The sequence below is a fragment of the Labeo rohita genome, chromosome 7 (genome assembly GCF_022985175.1).
Source record: "Labeo rohita strain BAU-BD-2019 chromosome 7, IGBB_LRoh.1.0, whole genome shotgun sequence".
NCBI lineage: Eukaryota > Metazoa > Chordata > Actinopteri > Cypriniformes > Cyprinidae > Labeo > Labeo rohita.
The window spans coordinates 25,544,984-25,566,859 of record NC_066875.1 but is presented as its reverse complement, the minus strand read 5'-3'; the positions used below and the strand labels follow the sequence as shown (position 1 = coordinate 25,566,859).

The 21,876-nt window shown below is 37.5% G+C and overlaps 1 protein-coding gene across 14 annotated transcripts in view; it reads left to right on the top strand.

Moving 5' to 3' along the window:
* The window catches only part of dgkza (diacylglycerol kinase, zeta a), a 124,840-nt gene that overhangs the window by 67,973 nt on the left and 34,991 nt on the right, over positions 1–21,876 (top strand). For 6 of the 14 annotated variants that reach the window (XM_051115973.1, XM_051115977.1, XM_051115975.1 and 3 more), the window contains 24 exons: positions 1,457–1,565; positions 1,683–1,778; positions 2,117–2,194; positions 2,278–2,349; positions 3,066–3,122; positions 5,921–5,989; positions 6,137–6,208; positions 6,308–6,424; positions 7,718–7,789; positions 7,907–8,002; positions 8,125–8,207; positions 8,329–8,389; positions 9,084–9,197; positions 9,358–9,498; positions 9,588–9,666; positions 9,804–9,859; positions 10,796–10,858; positions 11,152–11,225; positions 11,476–11,587; positions 11,679–11,878; positions 12,998–13,101; positions 17,062–17,141; positions 20,742–20,786; positions 21,659–21,728. In XM_051115973.1, coding sequence (XP_050971930.1) covers positions 1,457–1,565; positions 1,683–1,778; positions 2,117–2,194; positions 2,278–2,349; positions 3,066–3,122; positions 5,921–5,989; positions 6,137–6,208; positions 6,308–6,424; positions 7,718–7,789; positions 7,907–8,002; positions 8,125–8,207; positions 8,329–8,389; positions 9,084–9,197; positions 9,358–9,498; positions 9,588–9,666; positions 9,804–9,859; positions 10,796–10,858; positions 11,152–11,225; positions 11,476–11,587; positions 11,679–11,878; positions 12,998–13,101; positions 17,062–17,141; positions 20,742–20,786; positions 21,659–21,728 — 2,120 coding nt within the window. Of the gene's footprint in view, positions 1–1,456; positions 1,566–1,682; positions 1,779–2,116; positions 2,195–2,277; positions 2,350–3,065; positions 3,123–4,782; positions 4,879–5,920; positions 5,990–6,136; positions 6,209–6,307; positions 6,425–7,717; positions 7,790–7,906; positions 8,003–8,124; positions 8,208–8,328; positions 8,390–9,083; positions 9,198–9,357; positions 9,499–9,587; positions 9,667–9,803; positions 9,860–10,795; positions 10,859–11,151; positions 11,226–11,475; positions 11,588–11,678; positions 11,879–12,997; positions 13,102–17,061; positions 17,142–20,741; positions 20,787–21,658; positions 21,729–21,876 lie in introns of all 14 variants that reach the window. The other 8 variants (XM_051115974.1, XM_051115976.1, XM_051115971.1 and 5 more) reach the window with 6 other exon arrangements.

Genomic DNA, 21,876 nt, shown 5'->3' with positions numbered 1-21,876 from the left:
GGACATCATTAAAATAGTCCATGTAATGTTTGTGGTTAAAATTTAATTTTATCAAGCTATGAGAATATTTTTTGTGTGCAAAGAAAACAAAAATAACTTTATTAAACAATTTTTTTTTCTTCTGTGTCAGTCTTTGACTCAGTTTTGGGTTTGGAATGACATGAGGGTGAGTAATTAATGACAGAATTTTCATTTTTGGGTGAACTATCCCTTTTATACTCTAGCTACTAGCCTTATATATATATAGCCTGTATATCAAGCACTCCAACCGTAATTCCAATATATAGACCAATTTGGAGTAGATGTCACAGTTCTGTCAGTTGGAGCTGCGTGTGCATTGTGGTGGCAGAAAAACATTGGTAACAATTGGAAAGTATCATGTGAATTCAATGGAATAAAAGAAAAAAATTATTGTTGTGCCACTGGATATCAAAATCGGAATGCAAATCATTTTTATAGAATACTGTTGTCAAAGACACCATTTGAAGCTAAACGCAGATGTTTAAATGGACTGACTAATGGTTGAAACCTGCTATGACTACTCTACTTCTAAAGCATTAATTTATACAATAAGTCTGCATAATATTCAAGCAGTTCATAATATTAATTATGATTTGTTACATTTATATAGTTACAGCATTACATACTATTTAAACCTAAATTATTTTACATTTACCTATTTTATCTCACAGTTCTGACTTTTTTATTGCAAATTTAAATTTATATCTCATATTTTGGACTTTATAACTCTATTTAATTCAGCAAAAGCAAATTTGTCAATTCTAAACTCATGATTCTGTGCCGAAGGGAAAATAGTGAATGACTAGTTGATTTTTCTTATCAGAATTGTGAGATATAATCTCAGAATTATGAGAGTAAAGTCAGAATTTTGAAATTTAAACTTAAATTTACCTTTTTTATTTTTTTATTCTATGGCTTCCATAGACTGGCACCTGAAAACTGTCATTTTCTGCCACCAGATAACCTCCGTCCACGAAAAAAGTCATCACTGTTTGCAAAAACCGAATTGGTCTATATGTGATTAGTGGGGTGATTATGGAACTTTGCCTGTTGTATTCTTGTATTCTCTTTGGTATTTTGACACTCTAGTGAGCTATTCCTTTAGTTGAATGTGGAGTTTAAGAGCAGTGGTATTATTTTATGAGTGTCAGTTTGGCTGCTGACCACAAAGATTCAGTATTTCTGTTTCTCTTTTATTGTTATTCTTTCCTTTCGTTTTTCAAATTGAATTATCTCTCTTTTCCCAAGGCATTTTTTTTAAATGTTTTGCATATGATGCACACTGTTAAACAACAATAATTTGAACATTTAGTTTTATGTGACACTTTTACTGTCCTTTTTTGTATATGTATACATCTTGGCTATACATTGAGTTTTTGTTTATCAGTTTTGCGTGATCTTTTATAGGGCTTGTCTGTTTTGTGTTTGTTTGTAGGAAGGCCATTGCCAAGTCTGGTCTCCAACACCTCTCATGCCAGCCCAGTGCTGCAGTGTTGGCCAAGGGGGAAACGGACAGAGAAATCCGCAGCACAGTGGACTGGAGTGTGAGTAACACAAACCCAAATAATCTGGACTTCAGATCTCTATTCATTGGACTCTTGATAGAGCTACAGTTTCTTTTTCTGGTTTCACATTTAATTTGATGCTTTGTATTTGATTAGGAATCAGCTCTGTATGGAGAGCACATCTGGTTTGAGACAAATGTCTCTGGGGACTTCTGTTATGTTGGAGAACAGCACTGTTATGCCAAGTCCCTGGTGAGTGTGTGTGCTATAGGAATGCCAGCATAAGTCCCTCTATGAAAGGGTGATAAACAAAGGAGAGTAAATAGCGTGAGATGTGACAAATTCCAGATTAGAGAGAATAAAGGATGGTGTAATGTATGGAGAGTATGGGTGGATGGTAAAGGTGGAAATAAGAGAGAATCTCTCAATTTCTCTTTTCCGCTCATATTTTCCCTCATAGTGTAATGCTGCCCCCTGGTGGCTAGTTTACAAAATGCATTGCATAATTTAAACTTTCACATTATGTGCAATCATTATTATTTAGGAATTTTGCATTAAGTGTAAATCTAATCTTCTCCTGTTTTTCACAGCAAAAGTCTGTTGCTCGGAAAAAATGTGCTGCTTGCAAGATCGTAGTCCACTCCATCTGCATTGAACAGCTGGAAAAGGTGAGTGCTGGTACCAGTGGGAACACAAAGGTAGAGGCATGATATGACACTGCATCACAGACCATACGTGTTCCTCCCTTCAGTTATTGGACTGGCATGCTCCGCCCCAAGGGGAGGGGCTTGATGAGGTGCCTCTCAAAGACCCGTCATTCAGAGTGAGAAACCCTCTAGCTTTTTCTCAGACTCGGCTGGGGCTAATGGATCACTCACACATCTGATCTTAGTAAAGACTGGTGACTGTCTGGCCTGATAAACCTAGTACAGCCAAATAACAGCATCCTGTTAACATCTGGAGCCACTTTAGCTCTCAGTCCATCCAGCCTGTGAAGAGGACATCCAAATCTCTTTTTGATAACTTGATTGGTTTGAAGTTAAAACGAAAGCTGGTTTTAATCATACAATGCAGAAAGGTTTTCTTGCCAGACATATTCTTTTTCTTGTTAGTACCTAATCACTATCGGTTTGATTGGGCAAGGCAGTATCGGGATATTGGTGGAGTTTTGTTTTATACATGAGGCACAGATTCTGTGTGCTCAGTATTGAATCTGGCTGGTGGATTTGACAATTTATACCTGGTATGTGGGGCTGATTGTGGTGAAATGATGTTTGATCGGGGTGATTTTAATCATACTTCACACTAACCAGGCTAACAAGCTTAGAGAAGATGCAAAGGCAAGTGGTGCTTCTGGTTTTTGCTCTGCTCACATACAATTCCAAAATTATTTTTCCCTCTATAGAAATAAGAAGTTCAGTTGGCAACCTCAAAATCTGAACATGTTTTCTGGAAAACAATACAAAAGTTTATGGCTTTGATGGGCTGCTGTGTTGGGGTTTACATTAGGGTAAATAAGATTTTTTTATTTTCTTTCAGATAAACTTCAGATGTAAGCCATCTTTTAGGGAGTCAGGTTCACGGAACATCCGGGAAGTGAGTTTGTTCTTTTTTCTTCTTTTCTTTATTTTTGAAATATCTGTCCCATTTCCAATTCTGTCAAACTTCTGTAAAACCATCATATCTCGATATAAACAGCCAACAGCAGTGTGTCATTGTATTGGTATTATTTATTAATTTAATTTTAAAGGAGAAGTCGGTAACATTTTATTTTACGGTTTCTTAACTAGTTGGTTATTAGCATGCATATTACTAGAATATTAGCCATTTATTAGTACCAGTTAAGCACATATTAATGCCTTATTCTACATGACCTTACTCTACATCCCTAATCCTACCCAATACCTAAACTTAACAACTACCTTACTGACTATTAATAATCAGCGAATTAGGAATTTATTGAGAAAAATCTCGTAGTTAATAAGTGAATAAATGTACGCTATTCTAAAGTGTTACCGAAAAGTCCCAATTCCAAAACAAAGATTTACAGATAATCTACTCACCCCCTTGTCTTCCAAGATGTTCATGTCTTTCTTTCTTCAGTCGTAAAGAAATTATGATTTTTGAGGAAAACATTTCAGGTACAAACATTTTTCAAACATTTTCTTTCCATATAATGGACTGCTATGATGCCCCGAGTTTGAACTTCCAAAATGCAGTTTAAGTGCGACTTCAAACCATCCCAAATGCGGTTGTAAACAATCCCAGTCAAGGATGAAGGGCCTTATTTAGTGGAACGATTGGTTATTTTCATAAAAAATAATACAATTTATATACTTTTTAATGTCAAACGCTCGTCTTGTCTTACTCTGCCTGGACTGCAACGAACGTTGTTTTCCGGTTCATGACAGTTAGGGTATGTCTGAAAACTCCCATCTCATGTTTTCCCTCAACTTAAAAAAAAAAAAAAAAGTCCTATATCGCTGTTTTACCTCTTTTGTTAAGGGTGTTTGATCTTCTTTGCATGTTCACTTTGCAAAGACTGGGTCGGTACTTCTGCAGCGATTGGAGTTTCTTAACATACCCTAACTGTCTTTAGCCAGAATACACAGAGTTCAGGCAGAGCAAGACAAGACGAGCGTTTGAGATTAAAAAGTATTTAAATTGTATTTTTTTTAAAAATGAAATAACCGATCGTTTCGCCAGATAAGACCCTTCTTCCTCGGCTGGGATTGTTTACAACCGCATTTGGGATCGTTTGAGGCCGCGTCTAAACAACATTTTGGAAGTTCAAAATCGGGGCACCATATCAGTCCATTAAATAAAAAAAAAATGCTGAAATGTTTTCCTCAAAAAACATATTTTCTTTATGATTGAAGAAAGAAAGACATGACCATCTTGGATGACAAGGGGGTGAGTACATTATCTGTAAATTTTTGTTCTGGAAGTGAACTTCTCCTTAAAATAATAAGTTTTTCCATTTTCTTCATTTTTATTGCTAAGTTGAAGATTTGTAAGTAGCTCTTGCAGCTGTCTGAATGACCCCTGACTGTTTTACACACACACATTTCAGGGGCAGATGCTGTTTGCTGTTTAAATCTCTCTTTTATCCTCTGTTTTCCTTTTTATGCTTTCCCTATGTCACTCTCACTACTGTAATCCATCCCTTGCTTCCTCATCCCTATCTCTTCATTGCACTTCTGCTCCTCTGTTTGCCCTGTCTCTTCCTGTCTCCCATCTTGCCTTGGTGGGTTAGCACACCTGGCGACGCAGAGCTTTCAGAGGTCGCCGTGCTTTGGAGCAATTGAGAGGTGCTGCAGCTAAATGTAGTGCGTACACCTCTATCGCACAGGTATCACACACACTTTCACACAGCTGTGGTGACACCTTTACTTGGCTAAATAAGGGCTTGTACAAGAACTACAAACTAACCTAGTTAGGATTAAAATTGTGTTGTGTTCACAATAAATGGGAGATGATCCACAAATAAATGTAGTGAAATTCACAAAAACAACTAAATCACAAATAAACAGAATGACGTCCACAAATATTAATTAACTGATAAATTAAACCAGCTTTGTATTGTTACAGTGTCATTAGTATATGTAAATAAACATTGTGCGAAAGTTCAAAATCCATTTGTACTGTTGTCTGAAGTAACGCAAGCCAGTCAGAAATTTAATAGTGCATCTTTGTCACATCACATCGCTTCATGACGCATCTTGAATAGTGTTTCTACAGTCACATGGTGTCGCAGTGTTCCCCTCACATCTGGTGTCAACACTGTGTAAACCCAAACTACAGTATAACCCCTAATCCTAAAAGACAATAATTTTAATAACTTTAAAAAATAATCTGAATCTTTTTGTCTATGGGTATGTCTAAGGGAGTTTGTACCTTAAGTAGAGCCGTATGACATGTCATTTTTGTTAAACCTTTATTAAATTGATGTGAAAATTTTTGATGATTTTAATTAATTAGACATGCTCTTTAATTAATAAAATTTAATTTACCATTAAAAAAGAGTTGAGAAAAATTAAAACGGAAAAACAGAATTTGGAAAAAAATTTGGAATTTGGAAAAAAAATAAAATGGAATTTGGGAAAAAATAAAATGGATTTCATAGGGCCCTACTTAAGTATTAAAGTAAGTATTTCTCACCGTCATACAGGCATTTTATCATGGTGAGTTGACATACATTTTAAATACATTTCCAGAGGTTTTCTGTTCTCCTTTCTGTTCTGCTGTCTGCTTCTGTTCACGTCATATCCCAGACTTTTGAATCTTGATCTTGTGGTGATGTGGCATCTTTTTAGCACAGATTCTCATAATCTATAGATGGCACAGTTATGTGAGATCTTGTGTGTGTGTGTGTGTGCTTTTTTTAATGGCAGCCAGCAATAGTGCGACACCACTGGGTCCATCGGAGAAGGCAAGAGGGCAAATGCAAACAGTGTGGAAAGGTGGGTAGAATGAATCACAGCAAGAGAGTTTAGAGTGTCTAGACGTAATGTTTGAGAATTTACAAGTATTACATGTACATTTCAAAATGCTATTAAATAAAGTCTAAAGATTTTAAGTTTATAACAGTATCTGATTTCCACCTACAGGGGTTTCAGCAGAAATTTGCCTTTCACAGTAAAGAGATTGTAGCCATTAGCTGCTCCTGGTGCAAACAGGCAGTAAGTCTCAGTCTCTCAGGCTGTATGCATTCGTTTGTTTTCATTTCGTAGAGTATGTATGTGTGTGTAACTTTCCTCTGTTTTTCTGTCTGTCTGCAGTATCATAATAAGGTGACATGCTTTATGCTGCAGCAGATAGAAGAACCGTGTTCATTAGGAGCACACGCTGCCGTTATAGTACCTCCTACCTGGATCATACGGGTTCGCCGACCTCAGGTATACACACATTACACCCTGTTACTTCTCTATTTGCCTTGTTTGCAGTTATGTGGAAAGTGAGTTAGTGGTTAATTGAATTTGGTGGCTGTGTTAATTATTAAGCAGTGCTAACAGCATCTCTATGGCAAAATTAAAGGTGCACTAAGCAATTTTTGTAAAACGCTTTTAACTGCAGTGTCGGACCGCGTCCCAAAACACAAAACATGACTAGTATTGATAAAGAGAAGAGAGGGATCAGTTTGAGTGCACAGGACCAGTGTTGCCAAGTTGGGCTTCTTTAACGCGGTTGCCGCGGGTTGTTTTTCATGTCTGCGCTGGTCGAAGTGAGTCCAACAACTTGATATTTAGCGTTATTGAGGAACCGCGCCAAAAAATATGTATTTTACCCCCAGGAATGTGATTTTACTGGGGGACCCCTCTCCAAATGTGATTGGGCTAGTTTTGAGTAGCAATTGGCCAGGTTTTGTTGTGAAAGCCTGCCAACCCTGCACAGGATGGAGATTTGGAAGATAAAAAAAAAAGAGGAAAATATCGGAGAAACAAAACTTTAAAAAATAGGTTTACGATCAGGCAAGAGGTAGGACTCACGTAAAAATCGGAGCAGCTTTCCAGTGGTGGAGAGAGTTAGTAGCGGGAAGGGCTTGAACCGCCAAGGTTGCGTTGTTTCTTTTTGATTGGTAAGTAACGTGCATTATTTCACACAACTTATCTGTGTTGGCTTTTGTTTGAATATGCTTGTGTGTCATCTTCGCTTGTTTCTGTGATCGTTGTTTTGCCAGGGTTGTGTACGTACATGTGGGGCGGTGATATCAAAATAGGGGCAAGGTCCTGTTGGGGTATGGGCGTGTTTGTTTGGGTGCTTTCAGATATCAACATATTTTGGCAAACATTGCTTAGTGCACCTTTAAATGAAAAGCATTAGATGTAAACACCTTTGATACAAATCCTATGGCATTCTGGCTACAATGCTCTGACAAAAAGATGCAAATTTGCTAATCGTAGTGTAGTATTGCTTACTTCTTCAAAAGTAATATTCTGCTCTGTGTTGAAATGTTCTTCTGAAATGTTTTGTCATCCCTGAATACACTCCAACATACAAAATGTATGATACAGCATTCTTTGTTCAGTACTAAATTAGAATAAGTAAAAGTTTTTTTTTTTTTAAATGGCAGAAACTGTATAGAACCAGAGAGCATTTTTATGCTGAATTGTGTTTTCAATGAATGTGTTTGATTTTGTAATGGAGTGCTTATGTAATGTTGTGCTATTTTTTTTTTTTTTTAATTGTAGTCCTCACTAAAATCAAGCAAAAAGAAGAAACGAACGTCTTTCAAACGCAAATCCAGCAAGAAAGGAGCGGAGGTATGAGTAAAACCAAGTAATTGATTCTATTATATGGATAAATAATTCCATTAAAGAAGAACACTTTTTGGGTTTTTACATCTTCACCCCTAGTATCTTTCTTTTTCTTCATTTCAGGAGGCTCGATGGAAGCCCTTCATTGTGAGACCTATTCCCTCTCAACTCATGAAGCCACTGCTGGTGTTTGTAAACCCAAAGAGTGGAGGAAATCAGGTATTATAATTAATAATAAGTAATTAATTAGCATTGATTATATTAATAATAATTAAATAAACCATAAAAATGATAATAACCTATATTAACTATTTCCCTCCTGCTCTCTCCTTCTCTCTCAGGGATCTAAAATCATCCAGTCTTTTCTATGGTACCTGAACCCTCGGCAGGTCTTTGATCTCAGTCAGGGGGGTCCCCAGGAAGGGTCAGTACCTGCATGTGGAGTGCATGCTTCAGAAGAACAATACTTATCTGTCCCATTGGTGTAATGTGTTTCAATAAGATTATTGATATTTTTATGTATATTCATTTTTTTCATATTTTAGCTTGGAGATGTATCGCAAAGTTCACAATTTGAGAATTTTGGCCTGTGGTGGGGATGGCACGGTGAGTGAGTGTGTCTGTATACGACAAAATAATGTGCAAGGAAATGTCTGTGTTGTACATGTTAGGTGATTGGTTTATGTAGGAATTATAAACCCCTCCAGTAGGGGGTGGCACTGCAGTCTTATCTCCCAGCCTGTGAGCTGCACCAGAGATGATTCTCTTGAGTCATAATACTATGACAATATTCTGATGAGTCATGTTTTCAAGGAGTTTTCTGACATAAAATGCTGATTTGTGTGTCCTGGTTTACCCCATGGTGTCACATCTCTGAAATCCGTTTGTGAGAGTAATTAAGAGTGTTAAAGTGGAATCTGAACGCAGTCATATTTCATACCCTGACTTTGATCCATGAGAGAGAAGTTTGGGAATAATGCCTTAAGCCCAACCGAAATAAGGAGTTTTAATCCATCCTTCCCATCACTCGTCTTCCACCCTGCTGAACAGCTGAACTGCTATTTTCTGAGTTAAACACTCCGAATATATTCATATTCTCCTGTGTTTTTCTGTGGGGTTCTCTTGGTTTGATGTGATTTCACAAAACAAGATATCTAACTTGTTTTTCAATTAGGTGTTAGATGATTTTATCCGTTTGTGTGTCTGATAGGGACATTTATTGCTTTTTATGAATTTTTTTGAGCATTTTATGCATTTCTCTCTCTCACACACACACTCATTAAATGTTTCGTTGTCTCAGGTGGGCTGGATTTTGTCCGCTCTTGATCAGCTGCAGCTAAACCCTTCTCCTGCTGTGGCAGTACTTCCTCTGGGCACTGGAAATGACCTTGCTAGGACGCTAAACTGGGGTGGGGTGAGTTAATCTTAGGTCTGAAATTTGCGCAGTCAGACGCGTTCAGTCAGAAGAACTTTGAGGTTCCTTTGTTGTAAATTTCATTGTAATTCATGCAGCATAATCTGTATATAAAAGGGTTTGCTGAATGAGCATTTTTTCTACAATCATATGCATGTAGGGTTACACAGATGAACCTCTGAGTAAAATCCTGTCTCACGTTGAGGATGGGAATATTGTACAGCTAGATCGATGGAATCTTATTGTAAAGCCCAACCCAGAGGCAGGGTCAGAGGAAAAAGACGAGCAGGTGACAGACAAGGTACAGTAAGAGCTCCACCTGCAGTGCTGTTTCTGTTTGCATCAGTGTGTAAGCAGCTGAAGAGTAATTGATGTTTCTCTGCTCCACAGCTTCCTCTGGACGTCTTCAATAATTACTTCAGCCTTGGGTTTGATGCTCATGTCACTTTAGAGTTCCACGAATCCCGAGGTTGGTGTAAAGGCACTAGTCTGTCATATAAATGTAACTGTTTAATAGCAAGTGTAATGCAAGAGTAATATTTCATCTGCGACGTCAGATTTATTGGTGCTAATTGAGATTAATGATGGTTTCTCCTTACTCTTCAGAGGCCAACCCTGAGAAATTTAACAGCCGATTCAGAAACAAAATGTTCTATGCAGGGGTAAGTAAAATACACATAAACTCCCACACTCAAACAGACAAATTTCTCACAAAGTACTTACTTTATCCTGTATTTTTTTTCCAAAAGCATGCTATTGATCTTGTGAATGATTCATCTATGCGTTTTTCTTTTTTTTTTAAAAGCTTTTACCTTGTAATACTTAAAGGAGAAGTTCACTTCCAGAACAAAAATTTCTTGATAATGTACTCACTCCCCTGTGATCGAAGATGTTCATGTCTTTCTGTCTTCAGTCGCAAAAAAAAAGGTTTTTGAGGAAAACATTTCAGGATTTCTCTCCATATAAGTAAAGTTCAGTTTTGGCCAATGGGTTGAAGGTCTAAATTGCTGTTTCATTGCAGCTTCAAAGGGCTCTACATGATCCCAGCCAAGAAATAAGGGCCTTATCTAGTGAAACGATCTGTCCTTTTCTAAAAAAATAAAATTGAGATAAATAAGATTTAGATTTTAACCACAAATGATCATCGCTTTTGAATTTCTTTGCATGTTCGCTTTGTAAACACTGGGTCAGTACTTCTGCCTACGTCACAAGTGACCTTTCCAACATGACCTTATCCTTTAATCAGAATCTCATAACTGGATCTTCCAGTAGAGTGACAGACTGATGCTGGACTTCTCCAATCATTTAGTCTGTTTAATCACCACCTCTTTCTTACAATCAATTGTAGTCTCACATTCAGATCTGCCTTTATCCAATCATTAAATGATGCATAGAAACAAGTCCATGCCCTACATTTTTTTTCTTTTCAATAATCCGTTTCACTTGAATGTACATTAGAATTCAGAGTAAAGCATCTGTCACTATTTCCGTTACATCACCACTTTTATAAATGCAAACCCCTTTGTTAACCACAACTTTAATGTGACAGTGAGTTGGTGGTGACAGAAATGCAAATAATGTTTCTTTTTTTCCTACAGACAGCATTTTCTGATTTCTTGATGGGCAGCTCCAAAGACCTGGCTAAACACATTAGAGTGGTGGTAAGTATTGGAGTTAAACTAAACCAAGACCCCTTTGTGCAAAACAAGAGGGGAAATATGTGTGCACGCCTGTGTGTGTGAGTGTTTTGATATGCAAATGAACATGCTGCGTTTTTTAGGCTTGACTCTAAGGCTCTGTTTTTGCGTGATTGTTTGTTTATATTTCTTCCTCTTGGGCTTTAGCACTGAGAGGTGGGGTGCCTAAATTTGAGTTGCAACCGTTTTTTCTGCTGACTGTTGGTTTGTTTTGCTGACTTACTCAGTTTATACCACTTTCTCTTTATTCTTCAAAGTGTGATGGCACAGATTTGACCTCTAAAGTCCAGGATTTGAAACTGCAATGCCTGGTCTTCCTCAATATCCCCAGGTAACACACAAACATTTTTTCTTACGCAACCATTCATAAGTTTGGGTCTGTAAAATTCTCTGTTTTTGAAAGAATTGTTTTACGCTCACCAAAGGTGCATTTATTTGATCAAAAATACAGTAATACTGTGAAATATTTGTAACTGTTTCTATTTTAATGTATTTAAAAATGTAATTTAAAAGTGAAATCTTCAGTTGTAGATATGTCTGTGTGAAGAGTCCGCATGTTTGGATGTTCATGTTTATTGCAGGTACTGTGCGGGCACTATGCCATGGGGAAATCCAAGTGAGCATCATGACTTTGAGCCTCAGCGTCATGATGATGGCTGCATTGAGGTCATTGGATTCACAATGACATCACTGGTATGTTTCACCTACCTGAATTAATTTGAAGTGAGTTTTTATAGTGTGATCGGTAAATTGACAGTCTCTGTATTGTTTGTTATGAATGTAGGCCACGCTGCAGGTTGGAGGTCACGGTGAGAGGTTAAATCAGTGTCGTGAAGTCACCCTCACCACCTTTAAGCCAATCCCCATGCAGGTGGATGGCGAGCCTTGCAAACTAGCTCCATCTGTTATTCACATCTCCCTAAGAAACCAGGCCAACATGGTGCAGAAAACCAAGAGACGCACATCAATACCACTGCTCAACGAGTAAGTGCGTGCAACATATGTGAAAACACACTGGATGCTGTGTCTCAATATCATATATTCACTACACAGTTATCGTGGCCAAAAGAATATTTATACAGTTATGATATCTATAGAATTTTTTTTAAATGCTGTCAAGTTAAATTCATCTTTAACTTTGCCTCTTTCCAGTTTTCTCTTTTTGGCCATAACTTACTTAGGGTGTCTAACACCACATCTTTTACATGTAATCCAAAAAACCCCTCCTAAACTGACAAGCTAGCTTTTCTTAGGTATGGATAGAGTGTCTCGCTTTTGTCTGTGTTGTCAGACAACATGACATTTTGTGTGGCAGCAGTAAATATAAAAAGTAGTAAATATGTTATTGCTGCTGGATTCAACCAGTAACTGGTGCTAGATTATTTACAGTATTATAGTGTGTAGTATTATCATGATATTAATAATATCTCTTTTTTTATATTCTTTTTTAATATCGTGGTTATTGCCAATACTGGTGTATGTATGTTTTATCACGGAAAAGGTCTGCAATTTCTGAATGAGATTTAAAAAGCGTGACTGCTCTTTAAAAGGGCACAGCACCAAAATGTGTGCACACACACGTACATTTGAGTATTTGATATGAGCGGATGTTTAAAAAATAGTCAGAGTGAGCAGAAAGCTAAACTGCTGGATTGATGTCTCTCTCTATAGAGCTGTTACTGAAAGTGTGAAAATTTAGTGTGATTTATTCGCTGTCGCAGTCTCATTTCTTTTCCTTGACACTTGAAGTGAATATATTACCCTCATAAATGGCTGCTAAGGACAGACAGGCTTGCTTAGTCCTGCTGAAATTAGATAATCGCTCTCTCTCTCTCTCTGAGGATTTGTTAATTTCACACTTGGCCGATTCGAGGTGAAGGAATTGTATCGACGGCAGATAGGCCTGTAATGAAACATCGTTTAAAAAGCTAAATATCGGAAGTGGAGACAGATTTAATTAGTGTGGCGACAGCAGCACTGTTTAGTGAAGTGCAAGACACTGTACCTAGCCAAGACAGCATACTCGCTATTACACACTACTGTTATCAAAAGCTTTGTTTTGTATGTTTTACTTTCTAACTGGATTTTTTTCTTTTCATCCAGTAGTCAGCAACCATTTCCAGAACGATTACGGATCAGAGTGAGCCGTATCAGCATGCATGATTATGAAGCTCTGCACTACGACAAGGAGAAACTCAAAGAAGCTTGTAAGTATAAAACAAACATTTCAGTCCAGAAAATACACTTGTGGCTCCTGGTGTACTGTGATTTAAAGGGTTAGTTCAAAGCCATGACCATGTCTTGAACATTGGAGGGGGGAGGTTGTGATGTTCTTTTTAATTAAAGGAATTAAATGGTTAGAAGGGATTTAAGAAAATAAAGAAAAAGTAATTAGAACGAAAAACAAAATCTAGACCTGTTCACACCGAGAATGATAAATGTAAAGATAACTATTATGACAAAAGATATTGACATCCACACAGATGAATTATGCCATTCTGTTTATTATAAGCACAAGGTGTAGTTACACTATGTCTTCTGCAGATTTGAAGGGGACATATCATGAAAATCTGATTTTTTCCATGTCTAAGTGCTATAATCGGGTCCCCGGTGCATCTACCAGTCCAGAAAACGTGAAAAAGATCAACCTAGTACTTTTTTTTTTTTTTTGGTAAGCCTTTCTCTGCAAGCTTGTGAAAAAACGAGCTGCTCAGATTTCTTTCCCCCTGTGATGTTGGAAGAGGATCTTATTTTAATATCACCATCCGTTATTCTGCACATTTCCACCCACGGCGCCGCCGTTGTGGTTTTGCAAGCGACAAGAGTGTACCTGTTCTAACGCCATGGCGAAAGTTTGAGCAAAGCATGCTAACTTTTCTTTTCTTCCTAACTGTTTACCTTCACAGGCATAACTGCCTGTTTTTGTAACTTAAGTGTTTTTAACATATGCATATTTGACAGTTTAAATGCAGTAAGACATGAAAGAGGACTTTAGTACTCACATGACGTGTGACAGCCGCTTTCTGTGTTTGTGCTTTGGATGTGTGTGCTCAGAAAACCTTATATCAAAAGTTTAAACTAATATGGTTTAAAACGCATGATTTCAGTGCGACAGACATGATAATCAAAACCAGACAGATGTTGTTTGGCAGAGTATCTGAGGTATGAGCTGTAAAGACAGTCCTATTCTGGAAAAGGGGGCGGGGAGCAGCAGCTTTTTGCATTTAAAGAGACATGCCTGAAAACAGTGTGTTTCTGCTTTCACTCAAAACAGGAATTTTTAAAAAACTGATGTAATAAATGGTCTGTGGGTTATTTTGAGCTGAGGCTTCACAGACACATTCTGGGGACACTTTAGACTTATATTACATATTGTAAAAAGGGGCATAATAGGTCTCCTTTAAATGCGCAAAATCTTTAAAATGATATGAATTCTGAATGGCTGTCTGTTTTATTGCTTATCAGCTGGACGAAAAACATTCTGAAAGACATTCCAACGATATAATTCCTCTGTGTTGTTTTCGTTATAGTTGTGATGTGGATATTCCTACTTTCACAGAATAATGTTAAAGTTAAATAAGAAATTTTAAAACTTTTTGTCTTTTTAACAACAGCTGTGCATAAAGGAATGCAGCAGGGTGGAATATTAAATACTGTCTGCACCGACAGCGCTGTGGCAGTACACTGACATATAGCGCCGTTGCATTACGGGCATCCCGAGTTCGAATCCTGGCTTGTGTACCTTTCCTGATCCCACCCCCCGCCTCTCTCTCCCACTTAACTTCCTGTCAGATACTTACTGTCCTATTCAAATCAAGACAAAAAAAAAATATTTATATATATTAAAAAAACATAGATATGTCCACTTCTAATTATTAGGGGAAGGGGGTGAAACTTCTCCTCAATCCACTTGTTAAGTCTGACGTCACACATGATTGTTTGCAGGTTTCCAAGTGCTCTATCACATCCCAAAAGCAAACAACTTACGGAGCTAGTATACACTCACTTTGTGCTGTAATACAACTGAAATATCATGCTTGTAACCTTACAAAGATTCATATTTTCTAAATTATTAAAATACTGGTGTCTAGGATGCTGTGAGCTCAAACAGTAGTGTACACCATGAATGTATAATAAATCTGTGCTTTAAATAAGCAGTGCTCATAAACAGCTGTTCAGATATTATTCTCACTTGAAACAGAGTGGAGGCTTGCTCCTAGAAACCCAGAAACAGTATTTGTTACATCACAGCTTAACAAGTGGATGTTTATAGTGGTTATGACTCTTTTTTTAGCTCACTTAAAAATGGTCAGAAAACTTTCAGGTATATCAAAAATATTTAATTTGTGTTCTCTAAAAGTACATTCAAGCTGCAGTTGTATTTTTCAGCACTAGGTGTCGTCCCATCTCTACTGTGAGTGATTTTGGCATGTACTGATGGAATTAAGTGGATTTTTGAGAGTACATTCAGATGCAGCTTTCTGCTTCTATTGTGTTTTGACACAGAGCAATTTGTGCCGGTCCATCAGACATTTTAACATCACATTTCTGTTTTTGGCGATATATCATCAACTATTTTCAAAAAATCAAATCTCAGCCTCACAATAAATTATGAAAGATTTGTTTTATTTTGCTAGTGTGTAAGAATATCTTTGTGTGTGTGTAAACAAGCAACAGTAAGTGCAAATACATGTGCAGTTAAACTTAAGCTGTTTGTGTAAGTATGCACGACACAGTGCATAATAAGATAACTGAAGTATTGAATACTCATCGCACGTCACCTCAGAAGCACACTATGCTGAGACAAATTGTAGTGTTATTAACTTGCTGCACAAAGCTGAGCTTCTCAGAAAGAAAACAGACTGCCGTGATGTTCATTTAACATCTTAAAAAGACACATTATTGCTTTAGTTTGACTGAAATCAAACTTTTAAAGTGCATGTCAGCTGTGAGAATGCGATTAGCTCTTTGCTGTTCATACAGCTGTTCTGTACTCTCTCCTTTTGTGATACAAAAATATACCACTCATCCCTGTGTCTCATCTGCTCACTGCTGTCAGTCCCTCTTCACTCTTCAGAAGAGTCTTGACAATACCACCGACTGAACAGAAAGAGAGAGAGCGAAGAACAAACCTGAATTGAATTTAGGAACGACTGTTCAGATGTTGCTAAGCAACCCAACATTCCTCAATGGAAGAGACCTCTCCCTTGTCTCGCTACTCTCTCTCTCTCTGCTCGTTTCTTCCTTCCTCCCCTGTCGCTTTCTCTCTGTCTCACTCTCTCACTTCCCACTTTGTCAGAGAAACTTGCCGTCCTCTTGAGAATGCTCATTTAATTTAGAAATATTACCCTGCCTCTGAAGCCTGTGAGACTCAGCTCAGGGTAGGGCATGACTACTGCTTCTTCAGCTTTCAAATATACACTACTGTATCTTCATAACGCTAAGGGGGGTTGAGTGCATCATGCTACAGTTGGGATCTCAGTGTGGGATCTATGCTTTTTACCCTTTTCCTCTAAAGTGACTTGGACATGAGAATATCCATATGCATGAGAGGACACATGTACCCTCAGCAACCACTGCAGAAAGATCATGTTTCATCGTATTCTCTCACTGACAGCACATATAAGAGCAGGCCTACAGCCATGTGTCTACAAAATGCCTGCAGTGGTTTAGACTCTTTGCCACATCCTCCCCATCATGTCCTATTACTGTCTGACCTTGTTTCATGTGGATTCTGTGGATTAATTTGAATGGGTTTGATTGGGTCTGAGCCAGTGCATGTTGCATACAACTGCCATAAATCATATTTATCAACTCTTCTGCCTACGGATGCATTCACATAGATTGAGATTTTTCTTTCTTTCTTTCTTTCTTTCTTTCTTTCTTTCTTTCTTTCTTTCTTTCTTTCTTTCTTTCTTTCTTTCTTTCTTTCTTTCTTTCTTTCTTTCTTTCTTTCTTTCTTTCTTTCTTTCTTTCTTTCTTTCGCTGTCTTCTTTTATTTTTACCCTTTCTCCCACTGCTGATCAGTATCTCCTGAGAGGAAAAATGTGGGCCAAGTTTTTCACAACACACAGCAGACTGTTACTGTGTGTACTGTTAGAAACTGTTCTGTTTTTTCTCCTCATCCCTCGTTCTAACTTCTCTTTTTGTGTCTTTCCTTATCACAGCAATTCCTCTGGGTCTCATCGTTGTCCCAGGAGACAGTGATTTGGAAACCTGCCGAGCTCACATCGAGAGACTACAGGAGGTAAAAAATGAGAGGGTGGGGTTCACAGATGGAGAGGGGTAAAAGTGAGAAATGAAGAGGATGGGAAAAGAGAGAGGAGGAGAGAGGTGTTAGGGTTTGATTAATGATGGGAACAGTCAGTCACAGTCAGAATATAATGAGGGAGAAGTTATACTGCACTACAGTACAGAACAGAACAGTTCTGCTCTGTGAATTATCCTGTAGGACACAGACAACACAACACAGTATCAAAATTGTTTATTATACAGTAGCAAAGAAAAATCGGCAACACACTTAAAGTTGAAGTCAAAAGTTTACATACACCTTGCAGAATCTGCAAAATGCTAATTATTTTACCAAAATAAAAGGGATCATAAAAATGCATGTTATTTTTTTTTTAGTACTGACCTGAATAAGATATTTTACATAAAAGATGTTTACAATACAGTCCACAAGAGAAAATAATAGTTTAATTTATTAAAATGACCCCGTTCAAAAGTTTACATACATTTGAATCTTAATACTGTGTTGTTACCTGAATGATCCACAGCTGTGTTTTTTTGTTTAGTGATAGTTGTTCACAAGTCCCTTGTTTGGGTTTAACAGTTAAACTGCCTGCTGTTCTTCAGAAAAATCCTTCAGGTTCCAAAAATTCTTTGGTTTTTCAGTATTTTTGTGTATTTGAACCCTTTTTAACAATGGCAGTATGGTTTTGAGATCCATCTTTTCACACTGAGGACAACTGAAGGACTCAGTACAGAAGGTTCAAACGCTCACTAATGCTACAAAAGGAAGTTGCCTTCAGTGTGAAAAGGTGGATCTCAAAATCAAACAGTCATTGTTGGAAAGGGTTCAAATATACAAAAATGCTGAAAAACCAAAGAATATGTGGGACCTGAAGAACAGCAGGCAGTTCACCAGTTTAACTAAGAATCAAGTGTATGTAAACTTTTGAATGGGGTCATTTTTATAAATTCATCTGTTTTCTCTTGTGGACTAAATGTAAATGCCTTTGTTGTGAATTATCTTTTTCAGGTTAGTTCTAAATAAAAAATAAAATGCATTTTGTATGATCCTCTTATTTTGGTAAAATAAATAACATTTTGCAAGGTGTAAGATTCTGCAAGGTGTATGTAAACTTTTGACCTCAGCTGTATTAACAGCAGTTAATGAAATGGGTATTATGAAATCAGTAAACAAATTCTGTCATCAGTTATTCACCCTCATGTCGATCCAAACCTGTATGACTTTTTCTTCTGTGGAACATAAAAGATGATGTTATGACAAAAATTGGTAATCAAGTTTTGGTGACAATTGACTTGCATTTAAAAAAAATAAATAAATAAAAATCTTACGTAATTCCACTAGGTAAGAAAGACAGTTTTAGAACAATATAAAGTGAGTAAATGATAGCAGAATTTTTAATTTTGCATTAAAGGGATAGTTTTGCATTAAAGGAGTTCACCCGAAAATGAAAATTTTTTCATTAATTACCTATCCTCATGTCTTTCCAAACCCTTAAGACCTTCGTTCATCTTCAGAACACAAATTAAGATATTTCTGATTAAATCTGAGAGCTTTCTGACCCTGCATAGACATCAACGCAACTACCAAGCCCAGAAATGTAGTAAGGACATGTGACAACCTTAATTTTGTGAAGGTATGGGAATGCTACATACCACTGTATTCGTGATGTCCTTACTACCTTTGATTTAATAAAAAATATTTTAATTTGTGTTCCAAAGATGAACCTTATTGTAAAATTTTGCCCAAATCAAACATTAAAATATGTTGTTAATACTATATTTCAGCAATATGCATAATTATTAAAATTACATATTAAATAAGAAAACTCTCATTTGAATTCCGATAATGCCATCCTATCTAGTCTCTAGACAGTAATTCACAGACAAAACAAATTGGGATGTGCAGAAACAATGTTTGTCGTTTAGCAAGTGAACCCATGTTCAGTCTTATGTAATAATGTATTTTTCCATGCCAGCATCCGCCCCATGTATATTGTTTCTGTGAAGTGGCATATGAAATACTGTAGTTTAATCAGACACACAGTCATTGACGTCAGCAACTAAAAATAAGGTGCAGTGTTTTATCATCCTTTTTTAAAAGTTATTCTAATAATTGACTGTTGTGACTCATTTTTTGGGTTAGGTGAACATTACTGTGTGCATTTGTTTTTTTCCCTAATGTTACTAACCACCATCTTATTGGTTCATGCCACCTCGTTCTGGCCTTATTTTAGTTCATACATTCCTGTCAACAAACAATATATACAAATATAACTTCACAATCAACTGAAAAACAAAATGATTTCCAAACTAGTCAGAGTCTTCGTTTAGGTATATGTACAGGTTTGATTTTGAAGGGAAATTCTCTCTCTCACACACTCACACACTGTGCAGCAGGTCATAATGAAACACCCTTGGCAGAAAGGTTGTGTGAGTGTTTCTAGGAGAATAAAGCGTTCTTGAAAAAGAAGGGTAGTCTCATTTACAAATTCACATGCTGTAGGGTCTTCTCCCAGAAACACTGTTGTCCCTCTGCTCCAATCTTATATGTATGTCTCTGAACTAGGGCTGCCCCCTAATAGTCGACTAACCATTAGTCCACAAGAAGAGGTTTGGTCGACCAAAATTTTATTAGTCACTTAGTCGCAGAAAAAAAAATCCACAGGATATGGCGAAGTCCGTGACCGACAGATTGCTTACCTATCATTCATTGACCTCAAATATGACTTATCATCTATATGTAAGTAACAGCAACTTTACATGGCCACCTAATCTAATGTTAAACTAGAAAAATGTGCGCTATTCAAGTTTCTGTGTGAAGTGTGGAAACTGAATAGTAGCGCGCTTGCTGCATGACAAATGCAGTCATTTTGCTCTTAAAATACTCCGTCATTTTTGGTCATACAGATAAAAGTAATGCATCTTTTGAATTTGCAAAGACTCTGTTTATTTGTGTGCACTCACAATAACAACGAAACATTGTGCTTTTATAAAACAATTAAAGTAAATAGGATGCACTTTCTGCCGTCTCAGTCTCTGTGAACTTGAGTGTGTCCAAGAAAAAAATGCAACCACAACCCTGTGTATAGACTACTTGTCTTATGGACATGAAAAAATATATAGAGAGAGAGCAAAATGTCTACTTTCAAGTGAACTAGTTCAAATGGAAAACAAATTCTCAGATTATATAATCCGTATGAAACATGCGTATAGACGCAACCACTACTGTGGAAATGATGAGTCCATGTCACCAACTTCATCTAGCTGAAAATGAAGAAAGCACTAGTTTATCAATAAATTATTACGTTAATGCAGCCACCTTACTGTTTTTCCCTGACGCATTCATAAACATTACTGCTTTGTGTGTGTTTAAGTGCTTATCAGGTTATGCAGGCAATTGATGGCTCTTTATTATGATTTAAATGGTTTATTAATAAATGTGTGATTAGTTGATTAATGCTCAAAATGAACGACTACTAGTCATCCAGAAAAATATTTAGTCAAGGGCAGCCCTAATCTGAATTGATGGGTTGTTCTGATGGGCTGTGTGTGTGTGTGTGTGTGTGTGTATCTAATGTAATGGGGTCTCCTGCAGGACTTTGTGTCGTGTCACCCATCTCTGCAGCGGCTGGTGCTCCAGGTGGGTGAGACACCTGCGAGAGGTGAGACAGGCACACCTGGAGCACTTTCAGGAACAAGACTGGAAATACAGCCCGGATTTTGATGGACATGCTTCCACAAACCCAAACTAGATAGACTTGAGCAGCACATCTGTGTACTCTAAAAGTAGGCTCGGAGGTTGTTTACCACAAGAGTGCATAAACCCCTAGAGAGATAAAATAAGCACGAGAGTTTGTTTTCAGATAGAGCTTAACATGATCCCTAAAGCAGAGTATTCTGCAATTCATCCTAAATCTCTCCCACATCATTCTCTGTGAGATTAGAGCACTCTAGCGCCTCCTAGACACTAGTCTGTTTGCAGACGTGAAGAGAGCCCTCGTTAGTACCGTATTCCCTAATGACAGATGTTATGGGTGAAACTTCAAATAAGCACAAATTACCGAAAGCGCTTACTAAGTTAAATCCAACTTGCTCAGAACCTCGCTCCCTGGATATTTCCCCTGGGTCCTAAGTGCTCCCGTGTGCTTTGTTTGGATGGATGCCTTGGATCACATTTTTGAGAATGGCAGCTTTCTTTATAGTGATGGTGCATGCAGGTGTTGTGTTCATTGTGTGCTGTGAGTGTAGTCTTTGTAGTGTGTAGTGTGTATTTGACTCTGTTGCATGACTTATATAGATCTTCAGATGGCAGTTTGGCTCTTTAGGGAAAGAATTGATGTGACAGAAAATAATGACAGGTCTGTGTGTGTGTGATGTAGATAGTGAACTTGTGCACTGTTCATATACTGTTCATTTGGTTTGAGTGCCATAAACTGACACTAATCTGAATTCTGTCAACCTTTCCTCTCTTTCCATCTCCTACACTATACTTTCTTCTCCTTTCATTCACAGGAAGGTGACGGGACCAAATCGAAGGCTTTGTCGTCTCAAAGGCTGTCACCAAAATGGTGCTTTCTAGACTGTGAGTATGCTTTTTACAGTAGTTTGGATGTTAGAATTCAGAGTCAGATCTGGGGTAGTGAACAGCAAATGTGCCATGGTGGCCCTCAAGGATGTGGGCTGGAGTTGTGTTTATCAGTGCACAAAGCTGTAGGTGTTTGCAGTGAATA